Here is an 18050-nt window from a genome sequence, read left to right as displayed (position 1 = left end):
AAATCTAATAAAATCACACTAAATTAGCTTCTAAAATATTTAAAGCCAAACCGAGTCTTTAAATTGGACCGGGCCATATACATCTCTAATAGGCGCCATTGAATTTGATATTAAGCACTAAAATTAAACTAGCTAAGTGTATAATATTTTGAGAACAACTCAAGTCTTGTCATATTATAAATCTTGAGTTCAAGTCATGTAATATATGGGGAAAAAATAGTTGTAAAGAAAAAAGGAGCACAATGAAGTTTGTTTATATAAGTCAAACAAAATTGATTGCATATGCAAAAGAAGTGTGTAATCTTGCGTTTTATTTTATTACTTTATTTGTTAGTTTAGTCGTCACCATAAGTCACGAAAATAATTGTTTATTGTCTACTTATACTTTTTTATTGTTCATATATATATATTCAAATAAATTTTTAAAAAATTTGTATGGCACATTTTTGTTTTTAAAAATTTTTTATTATATTGAAGTTTTGAATTTTATAAAAATAAAACACATAAATCTTTACGTTATATTTTAAAAATTTATTTATCTAAATAAAAACAGCAATTCTAACTAAGATAAATATTTATATATCTTATTTTTGTAAAACTCAAAAATCTCAATATAATAAAAAAAATTTTAAAGACAAATATGTGTAATACAAAATTTTTTAGAAATCTATTTAAATATATATATATATATATTTTAAATGTACAATTTACGGAAATTAAGGAAGAAATCAATATATGACATAATAAAATTTCAATTTATTTCAGTCATTTGAGTCCTAACTTGTCTTTTTTGGGATGATTTCAGACACTTTTGTTGATCCAACTGAGCTCCCATCTTCTCACGACATTTTTTTTAATATATTAAAAGAAAACTATAGTTTAGTAAATGATTCTAACCGATTTTCCTTCGTCAAGTGATTTTTAATTATATTTCGATTCAATTATTTTTTTTTTGGATAGAGAATTATTCAATAAGAGGATGCATCATGTGTGATGAGTCACGAGTCACCTCTGTGAATAGGAATACAATTCAACAAAAGTTTTCTGATCTCGTGAATAAAACATACCAATGAAGTTGTAGTAGATATTTTTTCGCTACATGAAAATTAAATTGGTTTTTATAAAGTTTTATTTAATTGATGTACATAATTAAACAATTTGAAGCAACAATGAGGAGACACTGCAGTTAGCCTACTCAATCAAATAAATTAGTAAATTACAATTACCAAAAAAAAAACCAGCAAAAATGATAATTGTATCCCTCAGAGGCTCAGAATGACATATATGGATCAAGAATGGGGCTCATGATTCAGAGCTTTATTCTTTTGTTTGTGTCAGCAAAGTATTGTAATATCTGAAGACTCAAACATCAACTGCGATTTAATCATATAATAGTCGAATTACTCGTAGTTTAAGCTTGAGTTTCCTGGCTTCATTTGTATACCCTATACTACAAAGACCATCAATAACAGCTCTCTGAGTAGCCCTTAAGATCCGAAACCCAGAATTTAGACACAAAACCATGATCTTGGAGGCACAAAGGAACCTTCTAGCCCTACAAAGGTTGTGCACTATGATGGTATACGTGAAAGAGTCTTTAACTTCCATCGATTCGAACCATTTCATTGCGTGATCAATATGACCTGCTTTACCCAATCCATGAAGAATACAGTTATGTGCAACCAAATTGTAACCAAACCCCAGTGAGTTCATGTAAATCAAATGCTGTTTTGCACCTAAAAAGTTGCCTGCCTTGCACAATCCATTAATTATAATCGTGTGTGTATATTGATCGCATTCCAGACCTTCTTTCTCTATCTCGCCAAGTAATTTCATGGCATCATCTAATCTTCCTTGTCTGCAGTAAAGATTTATCAATGTATTATAAGACACTAAATCTGGTTGAATACCACTATGCTGCATCAGCCTGACGATTTCATCTGCCTCTTCAATCCGCCCGATCTTTATCAGCGCAGCAATCACTGTGCAGTATGCATAGCCATCGAAAGTGTACCCTTTACTCCTCATCTCATGCAAGATCTCTAACGCTTCGTCAAACTGCCTACACTGGAAGCAACACTTCATAACCGTTGTGTAGGTAATACAGTTAGGTTCATAACCTGCTTCCTTAAACTCCCTAAGAATCCTCCTAGCTGTCCCCGTTCGTCGAGCCTTGCTTAGTCCATTAATAAGTGTGTTGTATGTCAACACCTCAGGAATGAATCTGTGCCGTTGCAAGTTCCTGAACAACATAATAGCATTGTTAACATATCCATTCTTACACAGCCCATTAATCATGATGTTATATGTAGCCGAACAAGGATGCAGCTCACTAAGCGCCATCTCCATAAAAATACGATTCGCCTCATCTGGTTTCCCAAGCTTGAACAAACAATTAATCAAAATGTTATAGCTCCAAGCATCAGGGTGTATACCTGCTCGAAGCATTTCGTCGAACAAGTCCAAGGCACTCGACAACAAGCATTTCTTGGCAGCCCCAGAGATTAAAGAATTGTAAGAAATAACATCAGGGGGTATCCCTGCCTCCTTCATTCGATTGAGAACAGAATAGCCTGTGTCGACGCAATCCAAACAACAATACGCATCTATTAGAGTGTTGTATGTGACCACATCAGGGAGCACGCCCAATCTTACGCCGTCGATTATCACAGCTTCAGCTTTCACTACTTGCTTGGCTTTGCACATTGATGCTATGCAAATGTTCAATACCTTAGTTGATAACCTCGCAATCATAATTCACCAGCACCCAAAAAGGGGCATCATTTTATCATAATAAGCTTCCCATTTGCAATACGAGAATTGAGAGACCAAGATTTCATCCACAAAAGCAACAAACACGGATTCGTGTACACTGGAAAATTTACATCTGCAGTGCAGAAGTGATATGATAAAATAGATCAATGAACAAAGAAATTAAACAAAGTGAACTCATTACACTAATATGTTAGCACATCAAAGTCATCAATATTCAATAATCCGAAAAAAGAGAGAGGCAAGGAATTTGATTAAAGACAACAATACACTACCTGCATGACTACGGGGACAGCGACGACGGAATCAGAAGTGGCCGCCGTGTCGGTTTGTGAGAGAGAGGGCCGAAGAGGGGAGGAGGAGGCAGGAGAGAGAATCGAGGGAGGTCAATTGCCACTCGACAACAGGTTGAATATTTTGATTATTTTCCTTTTCGGCTTTTTCCCGGTTTAATTTCAACCGGACCGATTCTAAGCCTAATTCACCAGATCCCGGCTACACTGCGTCTTGTAGAACAAGGTTTTAAAAATTAGACCAGTCATCAAACCGTTCTTATTATTATTTATTAATTTATTAGTTTAACCGGTTTAATTATTGTATAATTAGAATAATTATTTTATAATAAAATAAAATATAAAATATAAATAAATACATTACAATATAATTATAATCTAATATAAATCTTAAAATATCATTTAAATTGAAATAATATAACAACCAAAGTCTTATAATGTTAATAAAATACCAAAGTTCAGAAAACCGGACCGGTCATTAAACCGCTCTAGTCACTTGTTCACGGGTTCACTGGTCTAACCGGTTCAACCGGTGGTTCAACCGGAAAAACCGTTTTAGAATAGAATAATAAATAAATTATAAATACACATTCTAAAATATAATTATAGTCTGATATAAATCTTAAAATATCTTTGAAATTTAAAACACTACATAAAACATTGTTATTAGCAGATACTTCTTGATTAATATTATCTTCCATAACTGAAATTAATAAAACATATATGAAATTAAAAAGTAAAAACAGCCAAGTCAGAAATTGAACAGTTCACATAAAGTCTGAAATTGATATTTACAAAAGGAAGCAATACAAGATAGCATATTAGAGTATAATATTGATATTTACATCAACAAAGTAGCTGATACTGCAAATGCAAATGATGTTACAATCTTTTAAATGAAACTCCATTTTTTTTCCACAACTCCAGGTATGAAACAAATCCTTCAGACATCAATCTGTATTTAAGACGATATGCATTGTATAAACATTAAACAATACTTGCCGAATGCAACCAAAGTTCATAATGGAAGAATCATTTAATCTTAACTGGGAAAAGAGAAGGGGGGGCACAAAAGATATGGAGCAACAAAGAAAAAAGAGCAACAGAAAACAGAATGTCTTTAGTTACATACCAAACCGTGTTTGTATAAAATTGACAAATAGAGAGCAACAGAAAACAGAATGTCTTCCGTTACAGAGCAAGTTCACAGTTCAAATTGACCAACAAAATAAAAATTGTGCAACAAACAGGAATTGAGCTGCAAAATAGAAGATCAGCCACAACCAGTTAATTTTCAGATTATTAATTTTTTATGCTAACCAACAAACAGGAATTGAGCAGAGGAACAAAGAAGGAAGAAGATGAGCACTGAGTAGAGGAAGTTTACAGAGCTAAGTTCACAGAAATTGAACAGTTCACAGATGAAGTTCCAGAAATTGAACGGTTCACAGAGCCAATTTCCAAGGTTCTGAAAATCGGACTGGTCATCAAACCGTTTTAGTTACTGGTTCACTAGTTTATTGGTTCAACCGAAAAAACCGTTTTAGAATAGAATACACGTTATCATTATATTATAAACTAACAACATTCTAATAAATCATTAGAAAATAAACTATAAAACTCAAGCAATAAGTCATTTAGATATTTAATTGTATGTACCGTAAGAAATCGAAAAAAAGTTTATACTTTATACACATACCAAATCATGTGTTTATCATATTCACAAAAATGTCTGATTCAACCAAACAAATATCTCAAAAATGAACACAAAATGAATCATAATGAAACTGAATAAATGCCCTCTCCCTTAATAACTACCTCAGAAAGTGGCTGATTCCAACAATAAAAAAAAACATGCATAAATATAATGCTCTCGAGTGTTGTTATCACTTGAAACACTTGAAAAGTACCAAATGTATATGTATTACTTAGAAAAACATGCATTATCCAGTAAATTATAACAATGTTTCACTAGCCTTAATTCTATGAAGTTTCTCATGAACTAGATGTTTAGCACATAAAGTAAGATAAGAAATGTGACTACAAGTGCAGAAACAGAATATAACAAGAGGCGGGGTAGATCTTCATAGCTAGGACAGATAATTTCAAAGGCATATAATATATAGGACACACAGTATGAAGACAAATGGGTTTGTCTCCTCTTAGGGCAGCCTTTGGCAAGTTGCACTTTAGAGCATAAAGTACATCATCTAAAAGATAGAAGAACTACTGACATAACTACCTTAAAATAAGTAATTTTGCAGTTGCAATCTTCCCTCTAAATTGTAGGAGCAGCTCCACCATTCCAGCATCAGATACAAGGCATGCCAAGTGAAGCACACTTCATCCAGCAACAAACATTATAAAACAAGCATAAAGTAACCACACTAAACCTGAAATCAATAAAGATAAACAAAAATAAAAAAATTTCAATAATGATTTGATTTCTAATTTTTGCAACAGACCATGAGCAAATATGAACAAAAAAATTAGGAGCCATCTGCAACTGGTGAACCAGTAAAACACTATCAGAGCCATTGAGCAATTAGAAAACACTAAAACAGAATAAAAGAGTAAGTATTAGGTGTTCTGGTTGATACAAATGATATAACAGAGTAAGTTTATTTTAATACACATGATTTAACAGAGTAACAGAGCAATCAGAAGTTCAAAACCATATACAAATTTGCAAATTTGTAAATTTTCACCCATCAGCAACCAGCAAATTCAAGAGTACAAGACAGATCTATCAACAACAGGAAATTACAATTTACAAAACATTCAGAACCAAACTTCAAACCAAGACCGAAGAAGAAGAATTGAAGAAAAATGGAACAAAAATTGAAGAAGAATACCGAAGAAGAAGACCGAAGAACAACAATTTCGGAACTTCAAACCAAGAAGACCGAGCCCTCAGTGAAGATGAAGAGGAGAAGCCACTAACCTGGGTTCCATGCCGAGAAGCCAGTGAAGATGAAGAGGACATGCCGAGCAACTGGGTTCTGGACACGGGGAAGAGGAAGAAGCAGCGGCGCTGAGGACCTGGGGACGGCGGCGGCGTTGACGACCTGGGACCGGCGGCGGCGAAGAAGGGCTAGGGTTCCCTTTGCTTCAGAGTTCAGAGTTCTCCAATCCAGGGTGTGAGTGAGTGACGAATGAATTGGGGGAATAAGGGTTGGTTCACACTTCACGGATCTGTTTCGTTTTTTTTTTACAAATAGAAAACGGCGTCGCTTTATTCGAACCGGTCGGTTACCGGTCCGGTCCAACCGACCGGTTCGACGGTTTTTGTACGGTTTTTCTTCTAACGGTTTTGGATAGTGGACCGGATCCTTTATAGTGCTGGTTCCCAGTTAAACCGGTTTGACCGGCCGGTCCGATCCGGTTTTTAGAACATTGCCAATTTTCACAGAGCAAGTTCACACTTCACACAGTTCACAGTTCAGATTTTTTATTTCTTATGCTCAGCAGCAAACAGAAATTGAGCCGAGGAAACAAATTGACCAAACACAAATTAACCAACAAAATAAAACATAATTCTAAGTTCAGTTCACAGAAAATTAAACATAATTCTAAGTTCAGTTCACAGAGGAAGTTCAATTTCATGCATGTTTCTACCGGGGGTCGATGGAAGAACATGAGCAGAGGCGAAGAACAAAGAAGATGAGCAGAGGACGAGTCACTCACCTGGGGTCGATGGAGGGCTACCGGTGTTGACTGTTGAGGACCGCCGACCGCGCGATGAGAGGGCTACTGCGTGCTGCTGTTGAGAAGATGAAGCCGATGGAGATGGAGGGCTACTGGGCAGGAACCAGGCGAAGATGGAGATTGAAGGGTTACTGGGGCTGAGGATGGCGACACCAGGGGAAGAAACGGCGACAGGGGGCTATTGTTCTTCCTTCTTCGCGGCTAGGGTTCTCCATGAATGAATGGGGTCGGGGGAAGAAAGGGGGTAGGGTGCTCCTCGAGCGGGTCGGGTCGGTTTCTTTTTTTTTTAAATCATAAAAAGGCGTCGTTTAGCGTAACCGGCCGGTCACCGGTTCGGTCCAACCAGCCGGTTTTTGACCGGTTCTTAAGCGGTTTTTCGCTGCACGGTTTTCAGGAGAGGACCAGACCGTTTGTAGCGCCGGTTCGCGGTTAAACCGGTCGAACCGGCCAGTCCGGTCCGATTTTCAGAACCTTGATTTTTATTATTTTTGATAATTATTTAGTCAGTATAAATATTAGATTATTTTTAATAAATAAATTTTGTTAATTTATATATATATTTAAAAATATGACTATAAATTATATTAATTTATATGTATAAATTTTAATAAATATAAATATAAATATAAATTATTACTAATTAAAAATAATATATTTGTTGAATGTGTAACATTCTTGACATAATAGTTAATACACTGAAACCAAATCCTATGTTTTTACACATACATATGGTTTCAAAGTAGGACAAGAATATTGCATATCCGTTTTCTTTTCATTCAAAGGCCAATTTCATTATTATTTTATTTTATTTTATTCTTTATGGATAGAAAGAACAATTTTATTGAGTAACGTAAGCTAGTTAGTAGTTACACAAAATGTTCCTTCCCCCTCCCTGCTTTTGTCTAAGTGGGCTGGGCTAATACAGAGAACTATACCACCTTAAGCAATATCCAAACCACCACCCAACGTTGTTGGTATCTTTTCTGACCAAAATGAAAAGGGTAGTTGATATATGAGTGAATACTCCATCCGTCTCCTCACAATTATCTCGAAAAGACAACGAGGTCCCCAAGAAAAAAAAAAACATCCAATCCGGCTCCTGATGATTTTTTTTGGAACTAATTAGTCCCTGTGCCAAAAAAAATAACATTGATTTTTTTTTTGCACAGAGACCTCATTGTCCTTTCGAGGTAATTGTCAGGGGTCGGGTTGGGTTTTTTTTTTTGTCAGGGGCCGGGTTGGATTTTTTTTGTCAGGGGCCTCATTGTCTTTCGAGATAATTGTCAGGGATTGATTTAGGTTTTTCTCAAAAATTGTATGTAGACAAGAATATATTTTGTTATTTTTTAATTGATGATATCATTCATTTATTTTATGTTGTTTTTAAACTCTCTTTAATAGAAAATCTTATGATAGGTTCTTGCATTCATTAGCAATAATCTTTCCTTTGATAGATGATAGGCGATTGTCTTATCAAATAAGGGAACTTTTATTGACTAGCAATATCTTAGATAATGCAATTAGGTTATACTTATATTTTGTTCGCTAGAATTTGTGATATACCCTTAATTAACTTGCAATGGTACTAACGAAATTGATTCGATTGATAAGTGAGTAAATCTCTTAATTACTTAATTTGGTTTTTGAAGTTCTAATTTTATCATAATAGTCTTTTAGACTCAATTTCGAACATCATAATAGTTTCTGAGTTAATTTTGGTGTTGATTCAGCTGACAGAGTATCACATCAGCACTCCGTCAACTGAATTACCACCAAAATTGATCCAAAAACTATTATGGTGTTCGAAGCTAAATCTGAAGGACTATTATAATGAAATTGAAACTTTATGAATCAAATTGAGTAATTCGCTGAATCTGAAAAACTATTGTAGGAATTTATTCGTAATAAGCAATTCAGATTTCCTTAAATAGGACTTGAGTTCCAAACTTAGTATATACAACAATTCTTAGAGAGACTCATTCATCAAAGTCATGTACGTGACCCAAATCGAGTTTAAATTAGTTGGAACGAAGCTCTGAAATCGGAAAAAAAAAAACTTGCAATTGCGTCTTCTTAATTCTCATCATCATTTAAAAACATAATATAACTTTTAATCAATGAAGGCGGCTAAAACCTTGTCATATAATATGAATATAATAAACTTATTAATTCCAACCATATGAGCAACATTACAACAAATAAATTAAAGTAACATCAGCCTCATCTGTAGAGTAACATATGGCACTCCAAATAATACATCTTTTTTTTTTTTTTTTGATGATATCCAAATAATACATCTTAATCTCAATAATGATAATAATCACACCCTCCCTCATTTTCTCTTTCTCTTTTTAACCCAATTTTCCTCTACTATTCTAGTAGGTGTAAGGGGGAAAAAGAATAGACTCAAAGTGTCTTTTTTTTTAATAAATTTTTTGGACCATGAATGGACTCAATGTTAAGTAACAAATATAAATAATTATAACCCAAGAGAGAAAGGGAAGCCTGTTGAGCCCAACCAATTAGAACCCCCAATGAAGGCCCCAGCTGTAAAAGCCTGGGCCTCAGCAGCATTTGTAATTACCTTATAGCCCTTCCAGTTAACCCTAGCAGAAGTACCAGCCCCAGGCCCAGTATTTTGGTACTCTCTATAAACCAGAGTGTCCAATGCAAAGTCTCCATTCCACTCATGCCATCCAACAGGTTGAATCACATCGCTTATGGTGCTTTGCATGATCACGGTTCTAGAGTACTCCTTCCATGGCCTACCAAGGTAGGTAGGGAAACTCTTCTTCACAGGCTCCAAATCCGTGGTGGCACCAATCCTACATTTTTGGATCACAATTCCGGTGTTTTGGTTAGGGTCAACCCTGCCCTGCGCCGTGACCATGTTCTTCTGACCAGGGTCAGGGCGCCGGGCATGGATGTCGCAGTTTTGAAAAACTGCGGCTGAATTACCAAAGATAAAGTCGACGGTGCCCACGATGAGGCAATTGACAAAGAATTGACGGTTGTTGTGGACATATAAGGTGTCTTGGTAGGCGAGGATATCGCAGTTGTAGAAGGCTGAGAGGTCGCCACCGACTCGAAGTGCCACCGCTTGGTGCTTTGCTGCTCCGGCTGTGTTTTGGAAGGTTATGTCTCTTGCAAGAAAGTTTGCTCCCACAACGGCTGCAACCATATACATAAATTTGTAATTATTTATGAAATGTATTCAAAATAATTAAACAACCCCGCTACGCTATCAATAAAAATTCTACCAACTTCTGTCAACTCTTATTTATAGTATTGTTATGGATGTATCTAATAAAAGTGTCTTTTTTATGGTTGTGTTTAATAAAAGTACTTTTGTAGATGTATTTTCTGAATGTATCTCCTTATACATATATTTAAAATAATAAAATATAATAATTAATTATTGTTAACAATAAATTAACAAATAATATATTAGTACTTTATACTTTTCCATAATTAAATGAATGCATATCTCATATTGTAATAAAAAAGTTTTTGAGTTCAAATCTTAAAAATAGCGTAAACATGAGTATAATTTGCCTCGCTTCAAATCAAGATTATTATTATTGTAGTAAATCTAATGGTAATTCATATGTAAATAAATCAATGAATGATATAAAATGAACATATTTATCTACTTTTATGTAAAAGTTAATATCAATAATCATGCATGTTTTTCGGCTTATTTTGGATGAGATTATTTATGGCTCTTTGTCTTTTTATCCAAAATGAAACATTCATGAACTTATACGTACTCGATAGTGGTTGGGGCTTTGTGAGTAATAAGTATGTTGTGTGTGACGTGGGTTAAGTTTCAAATAATTTAACTAAGTTTCTTAAATTGGAAGATGCAAACTTTTCAACTACTATAGCTAGGAAAAAAAGGTGATACACAATAGTACATATTTTCCTTTCCTCTAGCACGAGATGCACATGTTCTTCTCAGCATAGAAATTAAATAAATTTGAACTACAGATACCATAAATAAATAAAACTAGCTAGCGATCTAGGCATGGTTAAATGGTTTGAATACATTTGATGAGTGGTCCTTATTACTACTACTTGTTTCTTTTGTTCATACATAAGGACAAATTTTGGTGACAAATTAGATTGTACAATTGCACATTTGCACATGTTCATGCATCTAAATGGGGTCATCAATAGGCTTCTCTAGTCTCTAGCGAGCAGCAAGTGGGGTGAAAATTAAAAAAAAAAACCATATATATAGTGGGACATATATACATACAACTATACAAATACAAGCATGCTTGGAAGGTCACAATTTTAATATATTAGATTTCAAATGGGGTTACAACAATTAATTCAGAGAAAAGTTGGAAAGACATAAATACTAGAGGAAAGGTCATAAGCTATATATGTGGTATGAAGTATAGGACATGGTATAAGACAAGGTCATAACTCATAAGTTGGGTAATCTTTAATTATGACTAGCTAATAGATTATAGATCTAGAGAGATTAATTTCTAAGATGTTTATATGGCGAAAGATAGTGACAGTTCAGCCAAAAGATATAAAGTGTGGGTAGCATGCAAGTCTATGGGGCGTTTATGTTATAAGATTATTATTATTATTATAAAATAAATAACAAATACAGATAGAGAGCCATGACAAATTGTCATGCATGATTGAAGGGAATAGGTTGGAAGGAAGCATCAAGGAATGTTCGGGCTTAAATAAAATAAAGTTAAGGCCTACGAAATTCAAACACTTAAGCTTGAAGCTGAAATATTCCGAAAAAGACAAAGGGAACCTAATGGAACAATATATGCATATATATAAAGTCATGTTAAATGGAAAAAGCAACCACTTTTAGCTGTAACCCAATTCCTTTTTCCATTTGAAAGAACATCTATATACTAAAAAAAAAGGTTTTCCTAAGAAAGATAAATTAAATTGGGTAGAAATTCAAATCCACGCGATTTTACGTAAAGTTAATAACTAAGAGTCGTTAGATAATTTGGCTAATTTGACTAAATTTTTAGATCGACTGCACTTGAGTTTTCACAGTTAAATTGTTAGGAATTTAAAAAAAAAAAGATTTCACGTCAAAATATATTAAAGCATCTTAAATAGTACAAAAGAATTTTTTTAAAATATTTTAATTCTCTAAGAAAAAAATCTAAGTGAATTTATTATTCTAAAATTTTTTTCTTGTGTGCCACATGCATTGGGCCATTAAAAGAGGGACCGAGTCCTTTTGCCCATAAGACTATAACAGTATAACTCCACAACCACAAGTTAGCTATTCTTAATTATGACGTCAGCATGATTTTAATATAGGATAATATATTAATATTATATAATTGACAAAATTTATTGTGTCTTGTTAATACTTAACTAATATTTTATATTCTAAGTATTAACTTTTAAATCTTAATTTTTGAACTCTAATTCTTAATAATATAAAAAATAAAATATTAATTTAAAAATATTGGTTAATATTAACAAAAAATATTTGCTCCCAAATTTTTTTTTAATATATAGCACATTCTTATTAGGTTAAAAGTTATTTACTTCGTAATTAAGAAAGAGAACAAAAGTACTATTTATATATTTCTTCTTTATGTGCATGAATTCATTAAGAGATGAAGAAAAAAGACTAGTAAATAGTGATGTATAAATAATAATATTTTTTAATTTAATTTACATAATATTTCTTTTTTTTAGCATGATAAGATATATGTTTGATTTTGTTTATTGTATTTCAATCATAAAAACGTGTATGAAATATTTCGAAGAAAAGTCATGAACATGCAACATTAAATTCATCTTTCTAACAGGACACTATTAAACTTTGATTTCTCCATATATATAGCAGAAAAGCCAGTGTGTGAAAAGTTAATATATTTGACAAAAAGATATAACTATGATCAAAAATCAAAATTGAAGAATCCATGTGCATGCTAACCCGCCCCCTTATTTTATTGAAAATGATAGCTTTTATTGAAAAAAAAAAGATAATTATAGTAATTATGATGAAAAATAGGGTTATGACATATAAGTATATAACACTAACAGTAAACATATAATATGCTGTGGCCCAAAAATTTTGTTGTTGTCTTACAGCTAAGCCTCCATCCCCGAAATTAAAGGCATTAATATGTATATATATATAGATATATATATTTATTTATAACACATGATAGCAAGCACTAACCAATGATATGATGGTGAGTGTTGCTCTAACCATGCATATATTTATAGGCCATCCATGTTAAGTATCCGATCCCTTAAATTAAGCTATTGATTATTTAATTTACACTTGAACCTTTTTCAATTATTGGGTGGAATTAGAGTGACGGAAAGCATGCCAGCTTTTCAATCTTTTCCACTCTTTGAGGAAGATAGACACATACCCATATTGGTAAATATAAAAGAATTAGGAACTCTTGCAAATTAAAGCTATTGTTTATCTAGAGTTCTTTTGGTATTTTGTTGGAAATTCCTAAGACATCCAATACTAGAAGAGTAGAAGGATCTATATCATGTATTGGTGCAAATTAAAGAACAAGTTGCATATGACACTTTATGCGCATCGTTTCCTTGCGCTAAATTTCATACTCCTTTTGGAAGGGAATGCTTTGTTGATCACATAATATAAAGATCGTCTAATAAGTTCTAAGTTCTAATATTAGGCGAATGCTACGGTGCAATTATCACTTTATCTATTAATTACTATTTAGTTCGTTTCAAAATATCTATAATTTTAATATTTTCATCATTCATATATATAATTAAATATGTTTTGATATTAATTATTAATTAATTAAGTTATAAATGTGCTAAGCAAAAAATTATTTATCTTTAGAAAAGTTTGTATAATTATTTAGCCATTACTATTAATTTATATTATGAACTTCATGCATTTTTTTATTTTTTTCTTCATTTAAATTTAATTGGTGTCCAAATTAATATCAACTTTAATATACAAAATATCTAGCATTTTGATTCCAACTTAATAAATATTTAGAATGAATATATAGAGAAATTTATTTATTTTTAAAAAATAATATATACATTAAAATTAACTATCAAATTAATCATAATAATATAATATGTATTTTATATTTGAGCATACTGAGGGATTATTAATGTAAAATATCATGATTGTTTATTTATTAATCTCCTAACATCCCTCGTAAAAAAAAACATAAAATAAAAAACTGACAACCCTACTTGCATCCAATATTCCAATTCCAATATAAGACATCAAATAATTGGCGAGTTACAACTCACAAGTATATAACCGTTAGCCAAACCATTTATTTATCCTTTTCTTTTAAATTAAAAAAATAAAAAAATAATTAATTAATTAATTAATTAATTGATTTTATTTCTTATCTAGTGCAAGTTAAAGTAATTAATAAATTAGGGTCATGAATGGAATCTAACTAAAGTAGAAAATTAAATGAACAAGATCTTACCGACGGTGGCGGAGTTGAAGGTGGTGTCGCCATCTTTAACGTTTCTACTTCCGGTGATAATGGTGTTGGTTCTTCCATCTCCCAAGAACATTATATTCGTCTTCTTCTTCGGCACCTCAACATTCTCTCTGTATACACCAGCTTTTATCTTAATCACATACCTCTTGCTACTCTTCTCCGGCGCCGCCTTCACCGCCTCCGACACCGTCTTGAAGTTCCCGCTCCCGTCCGCCGCCACCACAACGTCCGCCTCCACCGTCGCCGCCTGCAACAGCCTCCTGTCACCAACCGACATCCACTGCGGCCACTTTACTCCCTTCTCGTCTTCTTCTTCCTCCATCATCATCAACTTCCTTCCTCCGTTCGCTGTCGCCGTCGTCATCATTTTCTGCTCGTAGTTTGCGATGTCGGTGTCGGTCATGTTCTTCGCCATAGCCAATGCGTTGCTGCACATGTGCTCCACGTGTACCTGACCTTCTTCTAGAGCCTTCCTTACTTTCTTGTCCGCCGCGTCGTGCGAGAAACCGTCCAAGCAAGTCACCTGATACAGGTTCATTGTTGCATTACGGTTAGTTATAACTAACTCACTCACTCAGTAAGCTTATTATTATTCCGTTAGAGTTTGTTACAGTCAGTTAGTTAGTTTGTTCACTCAATTAAATCTGTTAGAACTTAAAATTAAAGCTCCTTCAACCACCACCATTAAGCTGCGCTCAAGAGGTGGTTTGGAATTTGGATAACCCAAAAGCTACCGAAATTTCAATTTAAATTGATACTTATTAAAACCTCAAAATATTAAGGCGTTTTAAATTGATAAATGCAGTAAAAAAAAAAAAAAAAATTTAGTCAATGGCGTCATTTTGTTTCTTTCATTTTCTGAAGGAATAGTTTGTTTGTTGTAATAATAAAAGATTTAGTCAAACTTAAAATTCCAACAACTACCTCACATTTCAATTTCAACTTGAAAATTTATATTTAAAATGTTATGTGACGATTTTTAACTTTATAAATTTTCACTTAGATTAAATTACTTTAATATATAGTCATATCCTATCGTCATCTCATAAAGACATTAGTTCGCTGACCTGGTTGGTTATGGCGGCACTGATAAGAGTGTTGAGATCATCGGCGTGCTGGTAGAGAGTCTTCTTGTTAGAGTTAGGATAGAGCTTGATGTCCTCGTAGGCCTGATGGAGCTCGTCAAGGGACTCATCAATGGTCTCGAGGCAGTCGTGGAGGGCGATCCTCTCCCTGTGGGTGAGGATCTTCTCCCGCTCCTCGAGAATCTTCTTGATAACAAAGAAGTTGTGCTCGACGGTCCTACAGGTAACGTTGAGGGACAATTCAATGACATCTTTGTGAGAAGTGACCTTGTTTGTCACGCCAGGCTCGGAGGAGACGGCGGAGAAACAGAGGTCTTGGTAGAATGTGGAGCTGCAAGCGCTTTTGATGATGGTGTGGGAGTGGTGGGAGAGTGCGAGAGAGGAGGAGGAAGAGGAGGTGTTGTTTTTGTGGGAGTTTACGCCGGCGACTATGGCGGCGACGGAGGCGACAAGGAGGAGGGTGGCGAAGAGAGACAAGAAGAGCTTCTTTTTCTTGTTGTTGTTAGTGGAAGAATGAGTGAGTTGGGTGAATGCTTGTTTTAACTTAGACATTGGGTGTGATGTTTTGTAGTGGTTAAACAAAGCTAAGAGAGGAGTGCACAAAGAAGGAAGCTGATAAGAATGGTCATATATAGTAGTAGCATAGTGGACAATGGCTATCTCTTTTAATATATATATTATTTTTCATTTTTATAATTATTTTAATATAAAAATAAAAATACAATAACATTACATAGTCAATAAATATTATCATAAATTAGTCAATAATAATTTATAGTTTTATTTACACTCATATTTATAAAAATTTATACATAAATCAATATATACTTTACACTCATATTAATTATAATTTTATATATAAATTAATAAAATTTATTTATTAAAAATAATTTAATATTTGTATTAATTAATTATTGGCTAAAATTATTAAAATCTGTTAACCTTAAAGATTCTCTGTAAGAATATACATAAAAATATGACATGTAATAATAAATTCTTTTAAATGCTTTTGGTGTTTGTTAGTTGTTGAAAGTTTTGAAACTGGTGTATTTACAGCACATTTTTTATTATAAATAAATTGAGAAAGAAATAAATTATATTTTAGAGTATTTATTATATTTTAAAATATTGTTTTCCAAACTCGTTTTCTCTTTTATCCATTTCCTTATTCGTTTCATTTAAAGGGATTTAAGAAAAACCTACGATGTATATTAAAATATATTATTTGTGCTCTAAAATTAGTTATTATAATTAATTATTAATATATTTGTGTATAAAATTATAAATATATATAGTTTAATTTATTTTTAATGTATATTTATATTTTAATATGTTTTTTATATATTAATGATTGAGTTTGATAGTTAATTTTAATACATATATATATAGGTGTAGTCTATAGTGGCCACAAATTTTGGTGCCTATGGTGGTTATAAACTTCACAAAATGATATTTTTAACTAAATAAAATAAAAATTTAAAGTACGTTTCAGTTCTATTAATAAATAATGACATGTTTATGAGTGTAAATAAAAGAAAAAAATTAGACCATTTATTATATTTCTTGACAAAAAAAATGATTTATCGTTTTCTCTCGTTGTCGGAAATGAAGTCGCTACCAATGCCCAAAATTTAAAAAATGATAGTATCTAAAAATACTTACATTGCATTAATATTTTCATTATCTACTTATACTTTTTTGTAATTAATAATTTTAAATTTCACTTTACTAATATTACAATTTAATTAATAACAGTAACTTTAGACTTCAAAATTTTTATTGCAGAATAAAATAATTATTTCAATTAAAAATAAAAGATATAAATAATTATTTATTAACGTGAGAAAAAAATTAATGCAATGTAAGTATTTTTAGATACTATCATTTTTTAAATTTTGGGCATTGGTAGCGATTTTATTTCCGACGACGAGAGAAAACGATAGATCATTTTTTTGTCAAAAAATATGATAAATGGTCTAATTTTTCTTTTATTTACACTCATAAACATGTCATTATTTATTAATAAAACTAAAATATGCTTCAATTTTTTATTTTATTTGATTAAAAATATCATTTTGTAAAGTCCATAGCCACCATATGCACCAAAACTTGTGGCCACCATAAACTACACCATATATATATATATATATATATATATATATATATATATATATATATATATATTACTCTATTTTTATAAAAAAGTTACGTTGGAGAGACTATATATATATATATATATATATATATATTACTCTATTTTTATAAAAAAGTTACGTTGGAGAGACTTGTCTCTTTGTTATTTTGTTTTATTTGATACGGGAACGTGTATCTTACTATCTTTATTTTGTAAGAGTCTCTCGTGGATGGTTATTCCGTGAAAAATTTTAACTCAGATTTCTTCTAATATATTCTATGTGCTTATTGCATACATACACGCTAGTACTACTGGAAAATTATTTGCCGTGTTTAATTATATTGTGGATATAAACCCTAATTTCACTAAAAGTATATATATTTTAGTTATGAAATGTGACATTAATCAGGTCGAATTTATCTTAAATATGATCCGAATCAGATACGAAAATCATACTAAATAAAAGGTAATACTAAAAAGACAAAAAAAATAGTCAGAATTTATTTTATTTAATATTTATTAATTATCACAATAATTAATAAATATTAAATAAGACAAATTATAACTATTTTTTATTTTT

The 18050-nt window shown here is 32.2% G+C and overlaps 2 protein-coding genes across 7 annotated transcripts; both read right to left on the bottom strand.

Moving 5' to 3' along the window:
* Positions 1-1287: 1287 nt before the first annotated feature.
* Positions 1288-6262, bottom strand: LOC112735154 (uncharacterized). 6 transcript variants are annotated; one of them, XM_072205893.1, is made up of 5 exons: positions 6010-6254; positions 5308-5458; positions 3048-3278; positions 2436-2887; positions 1288-2242 (listed from the first exon to the last, which is right to left on the bottom strand). In XM_072205893.1, exons 4-5 carry the CDS (start codon positions 2483-2485, stop codon positions 1381-1383), a joined length of 912 nt encoding a protein of 303 aa, XP_072061994.1. In that variant the 5' UTR covers positions 2486-2887; positions 3048-3278; positions 5308-5458; positions 6010-6254; the 3' UTR covers positions 1288-1380. The 6 variants fall into 6 exon arrangements, with proteins under 6 accessions (XP_072061994.1, XP_072061997.1, XP_025640508.1 ...); XM_072205896.1 differs by having other exon boundaries at positions 3048-3272; positions 6010-6247; XM_025784723.2 differs by having other exon boundaries at positions 1288-2887; positions 6010-6262.
* Positions 6263-8881: 2619 nt separating this feature from the next.
* On the bottom strand, positions 8882-15993 carry LOC112735147 (pectinesterase). The gene is made up of 3 exons (XM_025784716.3): positions 15319-15993; positions 14234-14774; positions 8882-9944 (listed from the first exon to the last, which is right to left on the bottom strand). The coding sequence occupies exons 1-3, from the start codon at positions 15886-15888 to the stop codon at positions 9253-9255; spliced, it is 1803 nt and encodes a 600-aa protein (XP_025640501.1). The 5' UTR covers positions 15889-15993; the 3' UTR covers positions 8882-9252.
* Positions 15994-18050: the final 2057 nt, after the last annotated feature.

Source organism: Arachis hypogaea, chromosome 2, assembly GCF_003086295.3.
Source record: "Arachis hypogaea cultivar Tifrunner chromosome 2, arahy.Tifrunner.gnm2.J5K5, whole genome shotgun sequence".
In the NCBI taxonomy this organism is placed as follows: domain Eukaryota; kingdom Viridiplantae; phylum Streptophyta; class Magnoliopsida; order Fabales; family Fabaceae; genus Arachis; species Arachis hypogaea.
The sequence above is the reverse complement of the archived record's forward strand: the minus strand, read 5'-3'. Positions and strand labels throughout refer to the sequence as shown.

Excerpts from the sequence above, each read along its gene's own strand:
- LOC112735147 (XM_025784716.3), bottom strand. The coding sequence starts at position 15,888 with ATGTCTAAGTTAAAACAAGCATTCACCCAACTCACTCATTCTTCCACT. Across the intron at positions 14,775-15,318 it reads GTGCCGCCATAACCAACCAG|GTGACTTGCTTGGACGGTTT; the intron begins GTCAGCGAACTA and ends AACCTGTATCAG. Across the intron at positions 9,945-14,233 it reads CTTCAACTCCGCCACCGTCG|CCGTTGTGGGAGCAAACTTT; the intron begins GTAAGATCTTGT and ends ATATGGTTGCAG.
- LOC112735154 (XM_025784723.2), bottom strand. The coding sequence starts at position 2,754 with ATGATTGCGAGGTTATCAACTAAGGTATTGAACATTTGCATAGCATCA.